General features: G+C 38.7%; 1 protein-coding gene across 1 annotated transcript; it reads left to right on the top strand.

Moving 5' to 3' along the window:
- The first annotated feature begins 7,820 nt into the window (after window positions 1-7,820).
- On the top strand, window positions 7,821-18,100 carry LOC110725761 (TOM1-like protein 4). The gene is made up of 10 exons (XM_021905232.1): window positions 7,821-7,951; window positions 8,673-8,824; window positions 9,259-9,337; window positions 13,337-13,435; window positions 13,527-13,640; window positions 14,624-14,769; window positions 15,643-15,724; window positions 16,142-16,227; window positions 16,309-16,506; window positions 17,090-18,100. The coding sequence occupies exons 2-10, from the start codon at window positions 8,715-8,717 to the stop codon at window positions 17,778-17,780; spliced, it is 1,605 nt and encodes a 534-aa protein (XP_021760924.1). The 5' UTR covers window positions 7,821-7,951; window positions 8,673-8,714; the 3' UTR covers window positions 17,781-18,100.
- Window positions 18,101-19,092: the final 992 nt, after the last annotated feature.

Genomic DNA, 19,092 nt, shown 5'->3' with positions numbered 1-19,092 from the left:
CCGATTGTAAAGGTACAGGCGGCATGCCCCTCTGAAGATAGAGTAAAATACTCAATGGAGAGTAGCCGACTGTAAATGTACAGGCGGCATGCCCCTCTTAAATAAGAATAAAAATTAAACTTGGAGAGTATCCGACTGTTTGTTAGTAGGCGTGTCCCTCTTAGTACATAATTGAATATCAAGTATGCAAACTTTTATTAAGTAGCCCTTGACTATTTACATCATTCAAAAGAAATATTTCTTAAGATTATCTACATTCCAAGTTCGAGGCAACGGTTGTCCGTCTGGTGTTCCCAGATGGTAGGTACCGTCCCTGACCTCTTCACAGATTCGGTAGGGTCCTTCCCAGTTGGGAGTTAGTTTGCCAGACTAAGTAGCCCTACCAACTGCTTCCATTTTTCTAAGTACAAAGTCCCCCACTTTGAGTGGACGCCTGTGTACTTTTTTGTTGTATGATCTAGTCATTCTCAGGCGGTAAATTTCATGGCGCAAGACAACATTGCCCCTCCTTTCAGGATGTGAGTCTAATGTCAGGCGCATGGCTTCCCAGTTTGCCTCTTCGTCATATAGCATTACTCGAAGAGTCGGCTCGTAGTGTTCTATTGGAAGAACAGCTTCCGCACCATAAGTTAGGAGGAATGGAGTTTCTCCAGTCGCCCCTTTTTCAGTCGTCCTAATGGCCCAGAGAACATGTGGTAGTTCATCCGCCCATAGGCCGCCTGCTCGTTCAATCTTTTTCTTGAGACCGTCTGAGATGATTTTATTAAAGGCTTCTACCTGGCCGTTTGCTTGTGGACGGCCGACAGATGCAAAGTAGTGTGCAATTCCTTGGTCACCCAACCAGCTTTTGAGAACAGGCGTCTCAAATTGGGGACCATTATCAAAAACCATAGACATGGGAACCCCGAACCGAGTGATGACATTTTTCCAAATGAATGAAATTACATCCTTCGTCTTGATTCCCTTTACAGCCTCCGCCTCTACCCATTTAGTGAAGTAGTCGACGACAACATGTACCTCCTTCCGCCTGTAGCAGGCGTATATGGACCCAGAATATCCATGCCCCACTTAGCAAACGGTAGTGGGCTATGAATGGTAGTGAGGTCAGTAGCTGGACGGTGAATTAGCTTGCCAAACATTTGGCACTTGTCACATTTTTTCACCATCTCCATTGCATCTGCTTCTAAAGTAGGCCAAAAGTAGCCCTGCCGCCTTGCCCGTTGAGCAAGCGTCCTACCGCCTATATGAGAAGCACGGTAACCAGAGTGAAGATCGTCTAGTATCTCTCGTCCCAGTTCTGGAGTAACACACTTTAAGAAGGGTTGAAGGTACCCCTTTTTGTGAAGTTCTCCCTTTATTATTTCAAAACTGGTTGCTCGTTTTTTCAGTGCTGCCGCCTGTTGATGATCATCCGGCAAGGTACCGTTTGTCAGATATGCCCTGATTGGATCCATCCTGGTTGAGCTTCTGTCTAGGATTGCAATAGGTTCTTCCTCAATGCTTCTCCTAACCATTACTTCCCAAAAAACAGTTCGAGGAGTATCACAGGAGGCGGATGATGCTAATTTCGAAAGTGCATCCGCCTGGTTGTTTTCTGATCTCGGCACTTGGGTCAGATGGAAATCCTCAAGGGAGCCGACTGCTTGTCGGACCGCCTGTAAATACTTGATCATGGCCGGATGGGTTGCTTCGTATTCGCCATTGTACTGACTCACTATCAATTGTGAATCGGAACAGGCGTCTATTTTTCTTGCCCCTGCCGCCTTGCACATGCGGATTCCGGCTAGTAAAGCTTCATATTCTGCCTCATTGTTTGAGGCCTGAAAACTGAAGCGTAGAGCATACTCGTACCTGTCGCCCTCAGGCGACTGACATATGACGCTTGCTCCACAACCATTTGAAGTAGAGCTTCCATCCACATATACCTTCCAGACTTGGTCTAGAACTTAAGAGTTAGGAGGACGAGTCATCTCAACAATAAAGTCAGCAAAGGCTTGCCCCTTCACTGCTTTTCTAGCTCAAAAGTAACTTCGAGGCTCTGTATTTCTATGGCCCATTTGATCATTCGGCTTGACGACTCCATGATGGTCAGTGGCCGCTTGATAGGTTGGTCTGTATACACGACGACTGGATGTGCCAAAAAGTAGGGCTTCAATTTTTTAACAGCCATGAAGAGTGCAAGACCAAATTTCTCCACTAAGGGATACCTCAACTCGGCATTTTTCAGTACATGACTGACAAAGTAGACCGGGAGCTGACAGCCGTCCCTTTCAGCAAGGAGAACAGCGCTTAACGCATGATCAGAGACGGCCAGGTACATGTAGAGTACTTCTTTGGGCAAAGGGTTGACCAGCCTCGGCAAGGAATGCAAGTGAACTTTCAATTTCTGGAAGGCCGCCTCAGCATCCGGCCCCCATTCAAACCTTGCCTTTTTCTTAATTGCCTGGAAAAAGTATAGGCATTTGTCGCCTAATCGGCTTAGAAACCTTCCCAAGGCCGCCAGACAACCTGTTAACTTCTGAACCTCTCGGATGGTACGAGGCGACTGCATGTCAATGACCGCCTGCACCTTCTCAGGGTTCGCCTCTATTCCTCTCTGATTGATAAGGAATCCGAGAAATTTCCCAGACTCAACTCCAAAGACACATTTCTTGGGATTGAGCATGACATGGTGCCGCCTGAGTGTGGCGAAAGTTTCTCGGAGGTCCGAAAGATGATCTTTCTGAAGTTTAGACTTGACAATCATATCATCAATATATGACTCGACATTTCTCCCAATTTGATCAAAGAACACAGTGTTTATCATTCGCTGGAAAGTGGCCGGGGCATTCTTAAGACCAAACGGCATGACCGTGTAACAGTATAACCCCTGATCAGTGACGAAGGCCGTCTTCTCCTGATCTTTCTTCCATAAAGGAATTTGATAGAAACCAGAGTAGGCGTCCATAAAGCTCATCAAAGCATGGCCGGCTGTTGAGTCGACCAGGTTATCAATTTTAGGCAGAGGGTAACTGTCTTTGGGGCACGCCTTGTTTAAGTCTGTGTAGTCTACACACATTCGCCAGGTGTCATTCGGCTTTTTAACAAGCACCACATTTGCAACCCAGTCTGGGAAGTAACATTGCCGAATGAACCCTGCATCAAGTAATTTTTTAACTTCGGCGGCTGCCGCCTGACTTCTTTCTTCGCCATGGTTCCGCTTCTTCTGCCGTACCGACTTCTTTTTCGGATCCACGGCCAGTTTATGTACCGCCAGATCAGGACTAATGCCTGGCATTTCATGGACTTCGAATGCAAAGATGTCCTTGTATTCTTTCAATAGTTTGTGAAAGTCGTCACCAAGGTCTCTCAGAGCAGTCATCCCAACTTTGACTGTTCGCTCAGGACGTGAGTCGTCTAAGATCAAGTCCGTATGCTCACCAGCCGGCTAAGGGCGGAATTCATCCGACCGCTCCTCTGCCAATGATTGCTATTTTTTGTCTTTTCTTGCGGCCCCTGTCTGGGATGCCTTTCTCTTCTTGCCGCCTGCTTCTTGAACAGGCGCACTCTCCTTGACATTGTCAAGGTCTGTTTTTCCACCACTTGACCCAGTGGCCATAACAGTGGGCTTGACATCCGAGAGATAGCACTCTCGGGCCATCTTCTGATCTCCCCTTAGGGACCCGACTGTTCCATTATCCCTCTCAAACTTGAGCAACATAAGAGATGGGATTATAACAGCCTTGGAATTATTCAGGGTTGGTCGTCCCAGAATCATGTTGTAGGCCGAGAGTTCTTCTACTACCAGGAACCAGACTACCATGTGTCGTCCTTCCCCTTTTTCGCCCAGGCGGATGGGTAAATCCACTCGTCCTAGCGGGTGGACTCCTCCTCCTCCAAACCCTACTAAAGGGTGGGATGCCGGATGTATGCAATTAGTCTGATATTTTAGTTTCGACAGACATTTGCTACTGATGAGATCTGAGGAGCTTCCGGTATCTATGAGGATTCGGCCAACTCTCTGGTTGGCCACTTTACATTCAATAACGATAGGGTCGTCATGCGGCCCTCTTACCCCTCCTAGATCTTCTTCAGTGATGACAATCTCAAGAAATGAATATTTGGAGGGCCGTTCTTGGTGAACGGAATTTACATCTAACCGTCTGATGTTGTCTTTGTTGCCCCTAATAGTGGGGCCGCCTCCTGAGAAGCCGCCTGCAATGGTGTAGACGACTGCATCATCTATATCGGAGCTGTCGGCCTGTTGATTCTTTTTGGCCGACTGCTTTTTTGAGGAAGTGTTCCCCGTAGATTTCTTGACATAAATGTCAAGATCACCTTGCTCAGCCAGGCGGTCCAGAGACCGCATGAGACTGATGCAATCATTGGTGTGATGACCAACATCTTCATGATAAGCACATAATTTTTCTTGGTTCCGGTTGTTTGCAGAACCCTTCATGGGGACCGGCTTCTCAATTCAGATCCGTCCCTTGATTTCCTTTAGGATAAATTGGCTATCCTTGTTAAACGCATACTTTGGGGAGTATGGTTTGAATTCTTTTTTCTTTTTCTGGGCCGGCTGTTTAGAGGAATCAGCCGCCCAGACCTCTTTTCTCTTCTCGTCTTTGTTTGACGACTGTTTCTGTCGTCCTTCTCTTTTGTCGGACCTTCTGCCGTCTGACTGTTTTACCGTACTACAAAGATCAGTCGCCTGTATATAGGCTTCCGCTTCAATCAAGGCCTCTTGAAGAGTCGCCACCCTCTTTCGGACCAAATCAAATTTGAAGGTCGACCCGTCTTTGAGACCTTTGAAAAAGTCAGTATAAGCTACTTCATCCGGTAACCCTTGAATCTGTATTCTCATCAGGTTAAACCGCCTGATGTAAGAACGAAGCCCCTCCTTCTCGCCCTGCTGAATTGTTCCTAAATCAAGGGTCGTCTTCTTCGCAGGGATGTTCATGGCGAAGTTGGAGGTGAATAAATAAGCAAGCGTCTTGAAGCTATTTACACAACCAGTCGGCAGGTTGCCGAACCATTGTTGTGCGATTCCTTTGAGAGTCGTTGGGAAACACTTGCACCAAGTGGGATCATCCAACCCTTGAAGGTACATCAGGTTGGTGAAGTCCATAAGATGGTCTTCTGGGTTAGTAGTGCCGTCATAGGCGCCTACTAATACATTTTTCACTTTGGCCGGCTGAGCGGCTTCAGTAATTTCCTTGGAGAAGGCCGACGGCTGTTCACCAAGTCTAAGCAACCGTAGCTGTCAGTCCATAGGTTGGACATTTTTTGCTGCATGTCCACCAAACGGAGGTGGCTGTAAAAAATACTGTTTTTGCGGCACAAACGGTAAGTTTGGTACTGCCTGGTCGCTATGAAAGCCGGACTGACGGGAGGTGCCGCCTGACTGACTCTCATGATACGACTGAGTATGCCTCATTGAGGTATTTCGCAGACTTTGGAAGTTTGAAGTAGAGGTCGACTCTGACAATCGGTCACTCTTCTTCTGCTCTAGCAGTAGCCGAGCGTCTGTGTATGATTTCCTCGACCCGTCCGCCTGAATATGACGAACAGGTTTCCTATTTCCTGGAGTAGGAAAACGGTATTTTGTGAAATCAAGGGCAGTCGGCTCCCGCTTCCTAGATTTAGGATGAGGAGTCGCCTCTCGCCCTTGAACTGGCTTCCTCTTTAGTGAAGTGGAGGGTTTCTTAGTCGACTGCTCCTTGTCCAGAGCAGGCGACTTCTTGTTGATCAACTCTTGAATTTCTCCCTTGAAGTCCCTCATGAAGGTCATGAGTTCACTCCTTGTGATGGGAGCAGACCCATCAGTCGGTTGTTGCCAAACAGGCGGTGCGCCTGCTGGCTCGCTTCCTGTATGAAGATGTTCCCGTTCCCTCCTTTCGGTATGACGGGTACGTCGGGCCCTTAGGGTCCCGTCTGAAGCTGTGTGAGCTTCAACTTCAAATTCATTCTCAGTATCGTGGTCCGACTGAACTTGAGGGTCGTCTAGGGGACGCCTCTCTTCAGGAGTCGGTACAGACTTGGATGCCATCTCAGAAGTACTCTTCCCACAGACGGCGCCAAATGTTTCGGGGTTTTCTGATGTCCTGCGGGAGAGTTACAATTCCGAGACTGGAACCGGACGCCTGTACATGCAAAACAACGGAGACTCCTGGTGGTGGGAGCTTCGCCTCCAACGGTCAAGTTAGTACTTGATTAAGGAGTAATTAATGCGGAAATTAAAGTGATTGAGTCTCTCTAGGTGAGAGTGTTTAATGTATGTAATCTGCTTTTTTAGCGTGATCAGCATGTAATTCATGTAATCCCCCTTAATGAGGATTAAGGGAGGTATTTATAACCTTGGGAAACGTGCCAACCCTAGGTTTAGGTTAACCTAGGGCTGATTGGGCTTCCCTCGGAAGTTGGGCCTGGGTGGCCGGTTTCTCCATTAGGCATGGAGTATGCCACGTGTCATGACATAATAGGTCCAAGGTGGACGAATAAGCGTGTGCCACGTGGCAAGCCCTGACAGTTCCAACTGGGGGACACTTGGCAGGACCTGATCGGCCCACGTGGCGCATTCCGATTGGTGGGAGCAAAATCCCCTAATCAGCTTCCATCGATTTTTATCGGTGAAAAGCCCCAATTGTTTGTTTTTGTGTGCTTTTTCTATTGTTTTAGGTTTATAATAATAATAATTCTTCCTCTTCTAGGAGGAATATTTCTCCCTCGAAAGACAGGGTTTTTCTTCTTCTTTAGGAAGATTTGGCTCCTTTGAAAGACCGGGTTTTTCTTCTCTCTTTTGAGAGAGGATTTGCTTTTTTATTTTATTGATTGCTATAGAGTTGTTTCATGGGTAAAATTTTGTGCGAGATCGAAAAAGAGGTTAATATGTCGATTACAATCTAGCGAATCAGACGAAAATTTTCTGCAGGGCTACAACAGATCGATAGACCCCCTCGCCAATGAAGGCTGTAAATCACATCGATATGAAAGAGGGTATGAAGAATGTACGATTTGCAACAACGATCGTAGCTTTGCTTATGGAATGTTTTTATTTGATTCAATTATAATGTATTCATTAGATCTAAATCTCTTTGTAGATGTCGTATGACTTTATTTATGAATCAATTTTATTTCAAAAAAAAAAAAATCATCAATAAATAATAATAATAATAACAATAATAATAATAATAATCAATAAATAATAATAATAATAATAATAATATTAATATTAATAATAATATGTACATTTGTATATACACATATGTATAGTAATAAATAATCAATAAATAATCAAAGATCATTAATCCGTAGTTAAAAATCACTAATCAATAAGTTCAGTTCATTTCAGCTCAGTTCAGTTCAGTTCAGTTCATTTCAGCTGAGTTCAGTCAATCGGAACAGACCCTAAAAAGGAGAAAGTATTTATATGCTTAGTTATTGTTTTTGAGATTACAACCCTAATTACACCACAAATTTTTTATTTATTTTTAATTTTTTATTATATTTTTTATAACCACAATTTTGCAAACAACCAACATATCCAATTCCAACAATTTCATTGTCATTGTACCCAAAAAAAAAAGAAATAAAATTATAAAAAAAAAGAAATAAAGAAATAAAATTATAAAAAAAAAAAAAAACAACAACAACATTGAAGAGGCGTTGAAAACTTGAAACACGCAAGAGAAAAATCAAAAGTCCAAATCGGAGATTCGGAGTGCAAACGGTGACGCCAAACCCATTTCTCTCTCTTTCACACCGTCCTACAATAAACTTCCAACACCACTAATTATAATTAATCAAATTAATTAATTAATCAAATCATATAATAACCTTAATTATCTCTCCAACCTTTCTATTTTACTTTTCTTTTTATTTTATTTTATTTTATTACTTCTCAACCAAACTTAATCAAACCCATCATCTTTCTCTCTCTACATTTCATTTTCTCTCTCCATTTTTTGACGAGGTAACCTCTTCATTTTTTCACTCTAATTTTCTCATTTTTCTTTCTTAGTTTCATCGATTTACATCGATTTGATGTTATCCTTTTGTGTTCTTGATTAATTAGTCGATCTATATCATTTTTGGTTTTACTTTGATCTTAATTTTTGATTGTTTGTTTCTTCTATTGTTTTGTGAGTGATCACTTAATTAATTACTTTATTTTATGTGAATTTCGATGTTTTTCGAGTTAGGTTTGAATTTTTATTAATGGTTAATGTATTTGGAAGTTGAGCTTGATTATGATTTCTATTGTTTTTATTTGAGAGTGATTGATTTTTTTTAGAGATGGGGTAGGAAGTTCAATGTGTATTGAATTCTGTAATAATTAATGATTAAGGAGAAATTATAGGATTATGGTTGGTATGTATAATTGAAGCTGTTGAATGCCATTTTAGAAATTGGGGATTTATAGAGAGAGCCATTAATAAAGGGTAGTGATGTAGACGAGATATGATTCCGGGTTTTGGGTAGTTGGGTACCTTCTCGCAAGATTTTAATCAACTAAGCTAGTAAAGCGGGAATAATTGTTTAAATGTTCCCGTTATTCTAGATATTCATGAATGATGTGTGAAGTGAATTGGAGAGTTTTTATGTTTTGGCAGATCAATGCAGTATAATATTTTCTAAATTGAATGAAATACTTGTATATTATTGGTAGCGTTAACTGAATGATGGTCATTTAGGTTAATAATAAAACAACGTTTGAAGGGATTTTGAAGAGGAGGATGGCTAACACTGCGGCAGCCATTGCCGAGAGGGCGACCAGTGACATGTTAATTGGTCCAGATTGGGCAGTAAACATGGAGCTCTGTGACATTATAAACATGGATCCAAGGTAAATTTTTGTTTGCTTGGAACTTTGTTATGCGATATTTTTCATATAATCGTTGTTGATTTGCTATACTTATATAATATGTGGTGACTCACTATCAATAATTTGAAAAGAGTATTGGCTCTTGATATACATAGTTAAGATTGAGCAAAATTAGTAACACAAATGCTTGTTGCATACTCCTATGATTGGTTAACTGGTCATAATCGGGGAAGAGAATATACAATAATGTAACTACATAAGCGATTTCATCCAGCCATTACCATTTACCTCTTATTTGTTTGCCAAATTATTCAGAATTCAACTTAAATGTGCTCATGTTTTGTCTTTGGTACTATGCCCCTACTTTTTCCATGCCATCTATTGATAATAAATGTAATCATTATTAAATGCAAACTTTTACAATCTCCCCTTCTATACCTTTTATTTTGTTGCAGTCAAGCAAAAGATGCACTGAAGATTATTAAGAAGCGTCTCGGAAATAAAAGTTCCAAAGTTCAACTTCTTGCTCTATCTGTAAGTATTTTTCTTATCTCTGTCACTCTCAAAGCTTGTTTTGGCACTTAATTTGAAGTTTTGGCATATTTTTATTTTGACTGACTGATCCATTAATGGTGACTTAAGGTCTATTTTCAATTTTCATTGGCTACAGTAATTTTGTGGCTTATTTCCTTTCTAATGTGTAAAGCCAATAGACTTGATAATTATTTGTTATCTCAGGGATCAGTGTTTCATACATATTGAATCACTTATTTTGATTCACTTGTACTGGTTCAATTCCAATTTGATTTTCGTGGCAAAATAAATTTGTTCGAATCTGTATTGGAGTTTTGTCTTCGATGCAGCAAGGTCATCCGTGCATCTTGAATTATTCTTGTCTGTATTGGTAACTGTTAAGCTGTCAAGTAAACATTGCCAAACAAAGCAATTGCATATTATGGTTTCAACATTTCTTTGTTCTGCATATAAGCAGGAAGTGAAACTGTTTATGATGAGGTTGGATTATAATTTTGTGCTTTTAATTTGTATGGGCTTGGGAACCTTTTTGTTAGTTAATTTTTCCCATTGGACCTTAAAACTCATAGTTTATCTGATACATTGCTCAGTTTAGAAGATGTTATGTCCTATAATGCAATCAATCAATCAAAGCCTTAATCCCATAAGTGGGGCTGGCTACATGAACCAAATTTGAATTTGTCCTATAATGCGAATAACTAAATATGACACAAAGGTGTAACCTATGGCATGTTTGTGTGATTTCAGTTGACTTTGGGTTCTGATTTTTCTGTAATGAATACTGCACTGGGTATTGATCTTCTATTCTAAGAAAGCTATGTTTGTTTACCTGGTTTTGTTACTAGTCTTGTCTTTGCAACCTTAATGATACTGTCATTTTGAGGAGTGAGAAGGCTAAAACTTATGTCTATATTCAGCATTATTCTAAAGTAAAGTTAGATGCAGGCAAGATTGCTTGTCATCTTTGAAAGTCTTCCAAAAGAGTCTTCCTCTTTATGGAAGGCCGAAGCTCAGGGATGGACATAAGGTTGAACAGTCTCTGTTTATGAAGGTCAAGGCTCAGTGATGGACATAAGGTTCCGTTTAGTTTGATTCCTTTATGATTTTTGCAGTTAGCTTTTGTATGCAAGTTTATGATGCTTAAAATTCTTGGGAAGGTAATGCTTCACGTTTAAGAAACTTGGGCAAAATCATGGTAATGTTTTTGTAAAATGACGTGTAAGTTCTTCCCTTTTAGGATCTTTTCTATCCCCAAATGATTTTTTCATTTATTTTTAATAATATCTTTAAATAAACTCACAGAACTCCAATACTTTATTACAAGTATTCATTTTTAATGACAAGCAAAGGAATTTCATATTGCTTTGCAAAATTATTGATACTTTGAAAAAATAAAAAATATTGTCCTTTGCATTTCACATTTTTTACTTTCCTATTTAAATCCAACTTAGATGAAGCTCTTTCTCCGAAAGTTATTTAATTCTGATGGGCTGTTGTTGGGAGGACTCATTTCAGGCATCAGGAAACTATGCCTTAAATTATCTTATTCTGTTTTATATGTGCTCAATTCTGGGTAACTCTGAGGATAGGTCTTGATAATTTGTACAGACAGACTTTTTAGGTGTTCTTTGTGTGTATTGTTTGATTTTCTTCAGGAATTAGGATACTCTGCCTTTATTAATTCTATTCAGTTTTATTTCTGCTCAATTTTTGGGGAAACTCTGAGGATAGGTCTTAATCATTCATTCATTTGTATAGATAGGCTTTTTAGGTGCTCTCTGTGTGTGTTGTTTGACTTTTAAAGTCTGTTAGAGTCTTCTTCATGTTACAGGAATTTCTAAGGGCTAGTAATAGACTTACATATTGGGTCTTGGGGATAGAATATTGCTTGGATGAGCTGGTGTGGGGAAGACCAAATGAAAAGCTTATTTGAATTGTTAAAAGGTTTCCAAAAATTCAGTTAGTTAAATTTGGAGCCCTTTACTTTCGCTAAAATTATATGCTTTCATGATTAGTAATTAGTATAGTTTCTCATATATGTAAATTTTGGGGCTAGGGGAGAATAACTGCATATTTGAATATCTTTTTAAACCAAACTCCTATTTAGTTTTATTATCTTTAAAAATATTTTATTCAGGGCTCTGGACAGACAATACTTCATTAAATTACTTAGTGATTGTACTTACTGTATAATGTATATGCAGATATGATTTGCTTGCAGTTTCTTGTTTGGAGAAATATAAAAGAAGAGGGTTGCTTAGGTTTTGGGTTGGTCAGGATCTGATATCACTGGTCAAATTGCTTGTGCTAATGTTGCACTTTTGATTGTTGAGTAATTTTGGGGAGGCTATCGATTGGTGATTGGATATCAAAGATTAGAATGGGTCCATGGGAGCCGACAATTCCAGTACCATGTTGTCCAGCGTAGTGCTGTATGGATAGCTTAGGAGTTGAGATTGCTTGAGCACATTTGAGTTTGCTGAGTGTGATTTGTCAAGGGAGCTGTCAACTTATCAATTGACAATAGTTTATAGCTTCTGCAAGGGTAGGTGGTATTACACATCTTTCGAGGCATGTAACTGCATGTCTGCCAAGAATTACACACTAACACACCTGTCTTGGTGCATGTAGTGATGCACTTTGACATCATTTTAACAATGGATAATCAGTCATGGATGGAGGTTGGACAAATCTCATAATTGTCACTCACTTGGGGCTGGTTGTTTCTTCCTTTATAGTTGATTCAAAGGCCACTGTTACCAAGTAACAACATTTCCCCATTTTGCATTAATTTTAACATATTACCACAATACCGTCCACGTAGGCTCGGCAGCGGTGTGTTTATATTTGGCTTACTCTGAACTGGCTTAGTAAGCAGTTGCTCGCAGAGTTGGCAATTTATAGTAAAACAAAATTCCCCTCCACTTAATCTCATTTCAAAAGTAGTAGCTTCACGCCTCAGCCTCGAAAAAAATAATTCACTCTATGCTCCCGAGCCCACGAGGATGGTATTGTGGTGATTAAGTTTAAATTGATGTAGATCTTTTTTTGTAAAGCATTCTTTGGAAAAATCTCCCACACACACACAGATACACTAAACAACAATGTCCATGTTGGAGGATGTGAATAGAAATATCATATTTTCAGGAGGATAGCTTAGAACCAGCAATTCCCTCCTATCATTTTGCAGGCATGCCCCAGCTTTGGATAATGCTATTTTAAGATGGTAAGATAGAATGAGGCACCTCCTGGCCCTTTCTAATCCTGTTTATTAGGCTTAATGGTTCATTTTAGGCAATTGTGGAGGATGCCCATGTTCAAACTCTTCTAATTCTGAACGATTGCAACTGAAAAGGAAGCCTGGGTTTTGCGAATTGTTTATATGTCAAGTTAAAGTTACAATTTTGAAGGTGCAGCACTCAATAGTCAATAGTGAGTGTTTATATTGCTTCTTGTATAGAAATATGAACTTCAGACTTGTGACAAGTCAAGATTCTAAAAAGGTCACTGGAAAATGTCGCATTGTAAATGCTTCTTTTCATGTATAGATTGATGAAGTTCAGACTTGTGACAAGTCAAGGTTCTTAAAAGATCACTGGAAAAATGTCGCATTGTAAAGATTGTGTACCCTTCCTAATGCCGAACTGCTTTTCTTACTTGGCTTTTTTCTTGACAAGCTCCATGAATTAATTAAGCTCTATCAAAGATAATTATAGAGAGAAATTATTAGGAGAAAGGAAACTCTAGCTTGATTTGTGGTCAGTCTGTATTTCAATGTGTTTTTGAAATGTTTGTCTTTCCTTTGATGTGAAGTATGCGTTTAAATTTATGGGGCATGTAAGTTCTTAGCTTGCTTAATATTGTTGGTTAGTATGGTTTCAAGCTGCTTATCTATGTGGGTTTGTTACGTCAGGCCTGTCTCAATGAGAGACCCCATCCTCAAATACTAAATTAAAATTCAGATGTGTTTCTTCTGTGCATTTTTTATTTTCTTATTAGGTATTGGACACTCTTGGAAAAAACTGTGGGGAAAGGATATTTCAGCAGATTGTTGAGCGCGATATTTTGCATGATATGGTCAAGATTGTTAAGAAAAAGGTGTCTATTCTTCCTTCTATTAGACGTTTTCATTTTTGCTGCATTATTGGTAAGTGCTGATTAATCTTCTCTGTAACATTTTCTTGCACAGCCAGATTTAAGTGTAAGGGAAAGGATATTAATATTGATAGACACCTGGCAAGAGGCCTTGGGAGGACCAAGGGGGCGGTATCCCCAGTTCCATGCAGCATATAATGAATTGAAGGTAACACTGTTTGAACTTTCCGCTAATCCTCCTTAGATACGTGTAGAATTTCTTGTTACCCTGTCTGAATGATGCCTCTAAAGGTGGTAATTACAGCATCATATTGTCGAGAGTCCATAGAATTGCTCCCTTTTGATCTCCCTTGGAATTGCATAGGTCTTTCTCAAACAAATGGTTAATGCAATAGCACTGAGCATGAGAAAAAAAATGCTTAAGTTGAACCAAAAAATTTAGTCTACAATCCATAATTTGTACGAGAATAATGTGAAGTCTTCTTTATCTCCTAGAAAAATCATGTCTCACAAATTTCTTTGCAGATGAGGACAAGAATGTTCTTACCTCTATAACTTAAATGGATTTTTTACATAACTATGTGATGCAAAAGGTTGGATGAGTGTATTATGGTATGTTGTTTAAGAACTTGGTGTACTCCTTTCATTACTTAAGTTAACTCATTTTGACTTTCACCCTTGCTAACACACAACTTTCACCTTTATTATTTCTAATTATTCATAAGTAAAATTTTTAAAAAGTTAATACTTTGGAAGTATATAGCAAGACGAAGCTAATAAGATCTCACATTGGTATGTGTTTCCTTATGTATGAATTTGGAAACATTCTTAATGGCTACCTTCCATCTACAAATTCATTGTCATTATTATATATACATATATGGAGTATATCAGTGGGAAGTCTGGTAATTGAAAGCAGTTTGTTCCACAGTGGGGAACAAAGGGTTATATTGGGGAGGGAAGTGACTGAGTGAGATCATTATGTGCCTCATTGATTTACTGGATGGTCATCCTGGGGCCTATATTCTCTGGTCTCACCTCTCACTAGGTCCTCTTGCTCTAAGTTTCAAACTTCCTTGATATTGTTTCTCCTTATATATTTACTTTAGGAAGATTGGTGTGTATCAACTTCCATAATCAACTTGTCTAATACATTAACTCTGATTGATTGCTCTTAATCATTAATGACAGTCGGCCGGGGTAACATTTCCACCTCGAGAGGACAATAGTGTACCATTGTTTACTCCTCCACAAACTCAGCCTGTTTCCAGTCCGGCTCTAGTTTATGATGATGAAACAATTCCTGCTTCTCTAGAGTCTGACCCTTCTGGTTTGAGGTACTTTTTTGATTTAGCCTATACTGTTGACTGCTCTTAGTAATGCATATCATTCAGCATGTTTCTTTGTCCAGATGTTCTTGAAGTTTTATTTCTATGTTAAGTTCCAGTTCTCCATTCACAATACCTCATGTTATGTGTGTGTCTAATGATTTTTTCTTTTGATCTGCTTTTATGTATGTTGAAAGGACAACTTTGGGTCTAACCTGTCTGTTATTCCGTAATATTCTTTTTTATTGCTTTTACCATAAAAAGAAAAGTTTTTCTCTCTATTCTTATTAGACATTTAGACAACTAGAATTGGAAATGACTGACGATGGAGATTTTGTATTTAGAGGCCTTTTAGTACTATTAAGCTGGGAAGTTTATTTCTTCCCCTTTAAAACTGTGATTTTAAAAATACATGTTTAAGTTCAAATCTGCTTCAAACTGGACTATACAGTAAAAATATTTTGGTTAGAGGCTCAAAGTTCTTTAGTGCCATGAGTGGACTGTTTATCTGGACCAGTTAGGAACTTGATTTCATTTCCCACTTGCATTCAATTTATTTGCTAAACCTTTTCACTACTTTATGGCTAAAGTTTTATCAAATTTGTTATAGTAGGATCAATCCTTAACTTGCATGTGAGAAATCAAAGAATGATTTTTTTTTTTTTTTACTTCCTGCCTTTTTTTTTTTTTTTTTTTTTTTTTTTTTTTTTTTTTTTTTTTAAAAAAAAAACTTTGTAAAGCTTCTGTTTGAATCTATAAAATTTGAAACATATTGTCAACATTAATGAATACAACTGCTTCTATTCAAAAGGTTTCATCTAATTTAAGTGGTATCTGATGTTGAGCTAGCTATAGTAAACTTTGAATATTTGTTTTGAGCAGCTTGGAAGAAATTCAAACTGCAAAAGGGCTAGCTGATGTTTTGATGGAAATGCTTGGAGCTTTGGATCCCCATAACAGTGAGGTATGTTTTTAGTTCTGACACAAGTGACACAACTGACATTTTGATGAAAACATTCTATATGCTTAACCATGGTAAGTAATGGTTCTTTCTAAATTTGATGTCCAAAGAATATTACATATGGCAACTGGCAAGCATAGGGACATACTAGATTTCATTCTCTGTTAATATTATGCTGCATTGCTGCTTAGATAGAGTATTAGAACATAAGTATAGCTCAATAATGAATTCATTGTTCTAACCTCTAAGCCATTTCTGGCAAGGTGCTTTTCTTATATACTTGATAAAACAGCGTTGAAAATTGGATATAGGGGGATTTATTATGAAGTTTAGCTTTCTTCAAATATATTGATTCTTGTAAGCAGCAGTAACACCTGCAGTTGACACCCTAACACAAATTTATTCTCATTTACATTTTAGGGAGTAAAAGAAGAAGTAATTGTGGAGCTTGTTGAACAGTGCAGTAATTACAAAAAGCGTGTTATGACTCTTGTGAATAACACCACGTAAGTATTCTAAATATGTGCTATATCGAGCTACTAGAATTTCGTTATGGTGGTGCTGAGATTCTGGTTTCTCTTTTAAAGGGATGAGGAACTTCTCTGTCAGGGTTTGGCATTGAATGATGACTTGCAGCGTGTGCTTGGCCGTCATGATGACATTGCTAAAGGAGTCGCACATGCTAGTTCAGAACCGACTAGAGCTCCAGCAGTACCATATGTGAATGCAAACCATGACCACGATGAAGAGGAATCAGAAGATGAATTTGCACAGCTTGCACACAGGTAATCATTAAGAGCTTGCATAACGACTAATTCCTCTCATTCTTGTTTTTACCAGCCTGATATATGTTTTCTAGACAACATGATCTTTCTTCTTATGATCTAACACTGATTTTCTACCATAAAAAAGAAGTCAATGAGCTGGTTTACAGTTTGCTATCACTAACTGGAAGAACTTGCCAGAAATAGTGATAAGATGGTGAAAGTGTGTGTGATTCCCTGAAATGGCCTTACCTCCAACACTAAATATCCTGAATCTCTTTATCTAGTTGATAGGTTGGCCACTAGTCTTCAATGTTTTTGTATTCAGAGATTGATGCATGAACTAATTATGAATCACTTTCCTGCATAGAATGGTATCTATTAACTATTGAACTATTTTGGGTTGACTTTGCTCTACAACTAACCTAGACCTCTCTATTCTTTCTTTTTCCTTTTTTCTTTCTTTTCTTGTTTTTGGTTATGTCATAAAAATATGTCATTTAAGCTTTTGGAGCATGTGATTTACTGAATTGTACTTGAATCTAAGTAGTGAACTAGACCTATGGATTAGTCTGATTGCTTGAATAAAACCATGATATTGTAGGTCAAGGGATATGCAGCGACAAGGACGAAATCTGGCTACTTCAAAGGCTGAACCAACACAAGTGAATCCTCGTCTTCCTCCTCCTCCTTCATCAAAGAGGCCAGTTAGTAGTGATGCTGGGTCAGTTGATTACCTGAGTGGTGATTTATACAGCTCTGAAAGATCCTCCAGCTATCCTAGCAGTGATTCATACAATGTTGAAAGATCATCTGGAGCAGAGAAACCGGTGCCTTTTTCTGTTAGCAGTCCTACCGAATATGTAAATCCCACTGCATCGCTTGGTCCATTATCAGCATCACCCCCTCATCAGTCAATTGCCAGCAATTCTTCACCCTTGTTCGATAAGACCCCTTTATACAATGAACATACTGGTTTGAACAAATCTGACAATCTCCCTCTTGCTCCTTGGGACTCTCCTCCTCCTCCTCCTGGACCCTTGCCTCCACCCCCTATCAAATATAATCAGAGGCAACAGTTCTTTGAGAAACAGCCTTTTCCCGGTGGGGCGTCACATTCCAGTAGTGGATCCAGCTCCTCTTATGATGGTATGGTGGGACAGACACAAAATCTTTCTCTTAATTCACCGAGCCCTCCTAAGCAAGAAAAGCCAGAGGATGCCTTATTCAAGGACCTGGTTGATTTTGCAAAATCTAAATCTTCGGCTTCAAAATCCAACAATAGGTCACTTTAATGGTTTATGTAGAGGCATAAGTTACTGCAGTACAGATTTGAAGTATTAGATTCCTAGGTTATTGTCACATTTGTTTATGCATACCTTTGCATGTATGGTGTCATTGGTTCTTGGATCATATCACTGTATGACTGTACCCTTTTCTTTTTTTTTTTGGTTTTCAGCTCATCATTTTTGCTGAGCTTCTCATTTGGAGCATCTGTAGTCATGACTTGTTAGTGCTTTGTATGCTTGAACTGATTGCGGTGTATAGTACAATTTGGTGATTTTAAAATTGGTAATTGAATACTGAGATTGTTCTTTTGTGTGCCGAGATTAAATCTGTTTGTAAAAAAGAACTTGGATTCAGTAACAAGCTCGACAACTTATCTCAAGTTAGCCTTCTAATGGGGAGTTTGTAGGTTCAATTAACCCCTCTTGGCTAAATTTAAAGTAAGAAACTTTAAATTTGTGCATTATCAAGTCTTTATTACGTAATTTTTGATAAAATGAACTCCATGAGATAGACTTGTGTGTAATACATATATAGTACTCCTTCCTATTCTTTTTTTTGGGAAATTGCTCTGTGTACCCTTAAGGTTTTAAAAAATGCAACGTGTACCCCTGAAAACTTTCAAATGCTCCATGAGCCCCTGAGGTTTGTAAGAACTTGCACCAAATACCCCTAGACTCATATAACAAATGATAATTTTGTTAAATTGAGACCAAGCATCAAATTCTATTAAATTGTTACAGTGTAATGCTAGTATAATGCTAAAGAATTTAATTATCAAGCAAACTTAATTGATTAATCAAATTCTAACGCCTTAAAGTTTAGGATTTAAAATGATTGATGGAGTTCAAATTTTGATGTAATTTATGTTTTAGGCGTTTTTACTCCATTAATATTAAGTATTAAAAATGAGTCAGTGTGTGGGCATAATTTTAGTTTGATAAGTCAATGATATGTGCATTTGTAAGACGATCAAGGTATGTGGTGCATTTGAAAGTTTTCAAGGTACACGGAGCATTTTTCAAAACCTTATTAGGGATACATGGAACAATTTCCCCTTTTTTTCCTACTATGATTCTCTCTCTCCCTTTTTTTTCACTAAAAAGATTCAAATGAAAGAACAAAAATGATTTCCTAAAAAAAAAAAACAAAATTGATCGAAGAGAGTATTAAATTAAACATGTTTATTAAAAAAAAAAGAAAAAAAAAAAACATGTAAGGGATGAAATTGTTATTGAATGTAGTTATCATAATAATAATTGTTTGTGCAGCAACAAAGAAGGTACACGGTTCACAACCCGAGTATATTGAAGCTATGGC

This window comes from Chenopodium quinoa, unplaced genomic scaffold (genome assembly GCF_001683475.1).
Source record: "Chenopodium quinoa cultivar QQ74 unplaced genomic scaffold, ASM168347v1, whole genome shotgun sequence".
NCBI classification, from domain to species: Eukaryota; Viridiplantae; Streptophyta; class Magnoliopsida; order Caryophyllales; family Amaranthaceae; genus Chenopodium; species Chenopodium quinoa.
The sequence above is the reverse complement of the archived record's forward strand: the minus strand, read 5'-3'. Positions and strand labels throughout refer to the sequence as shown.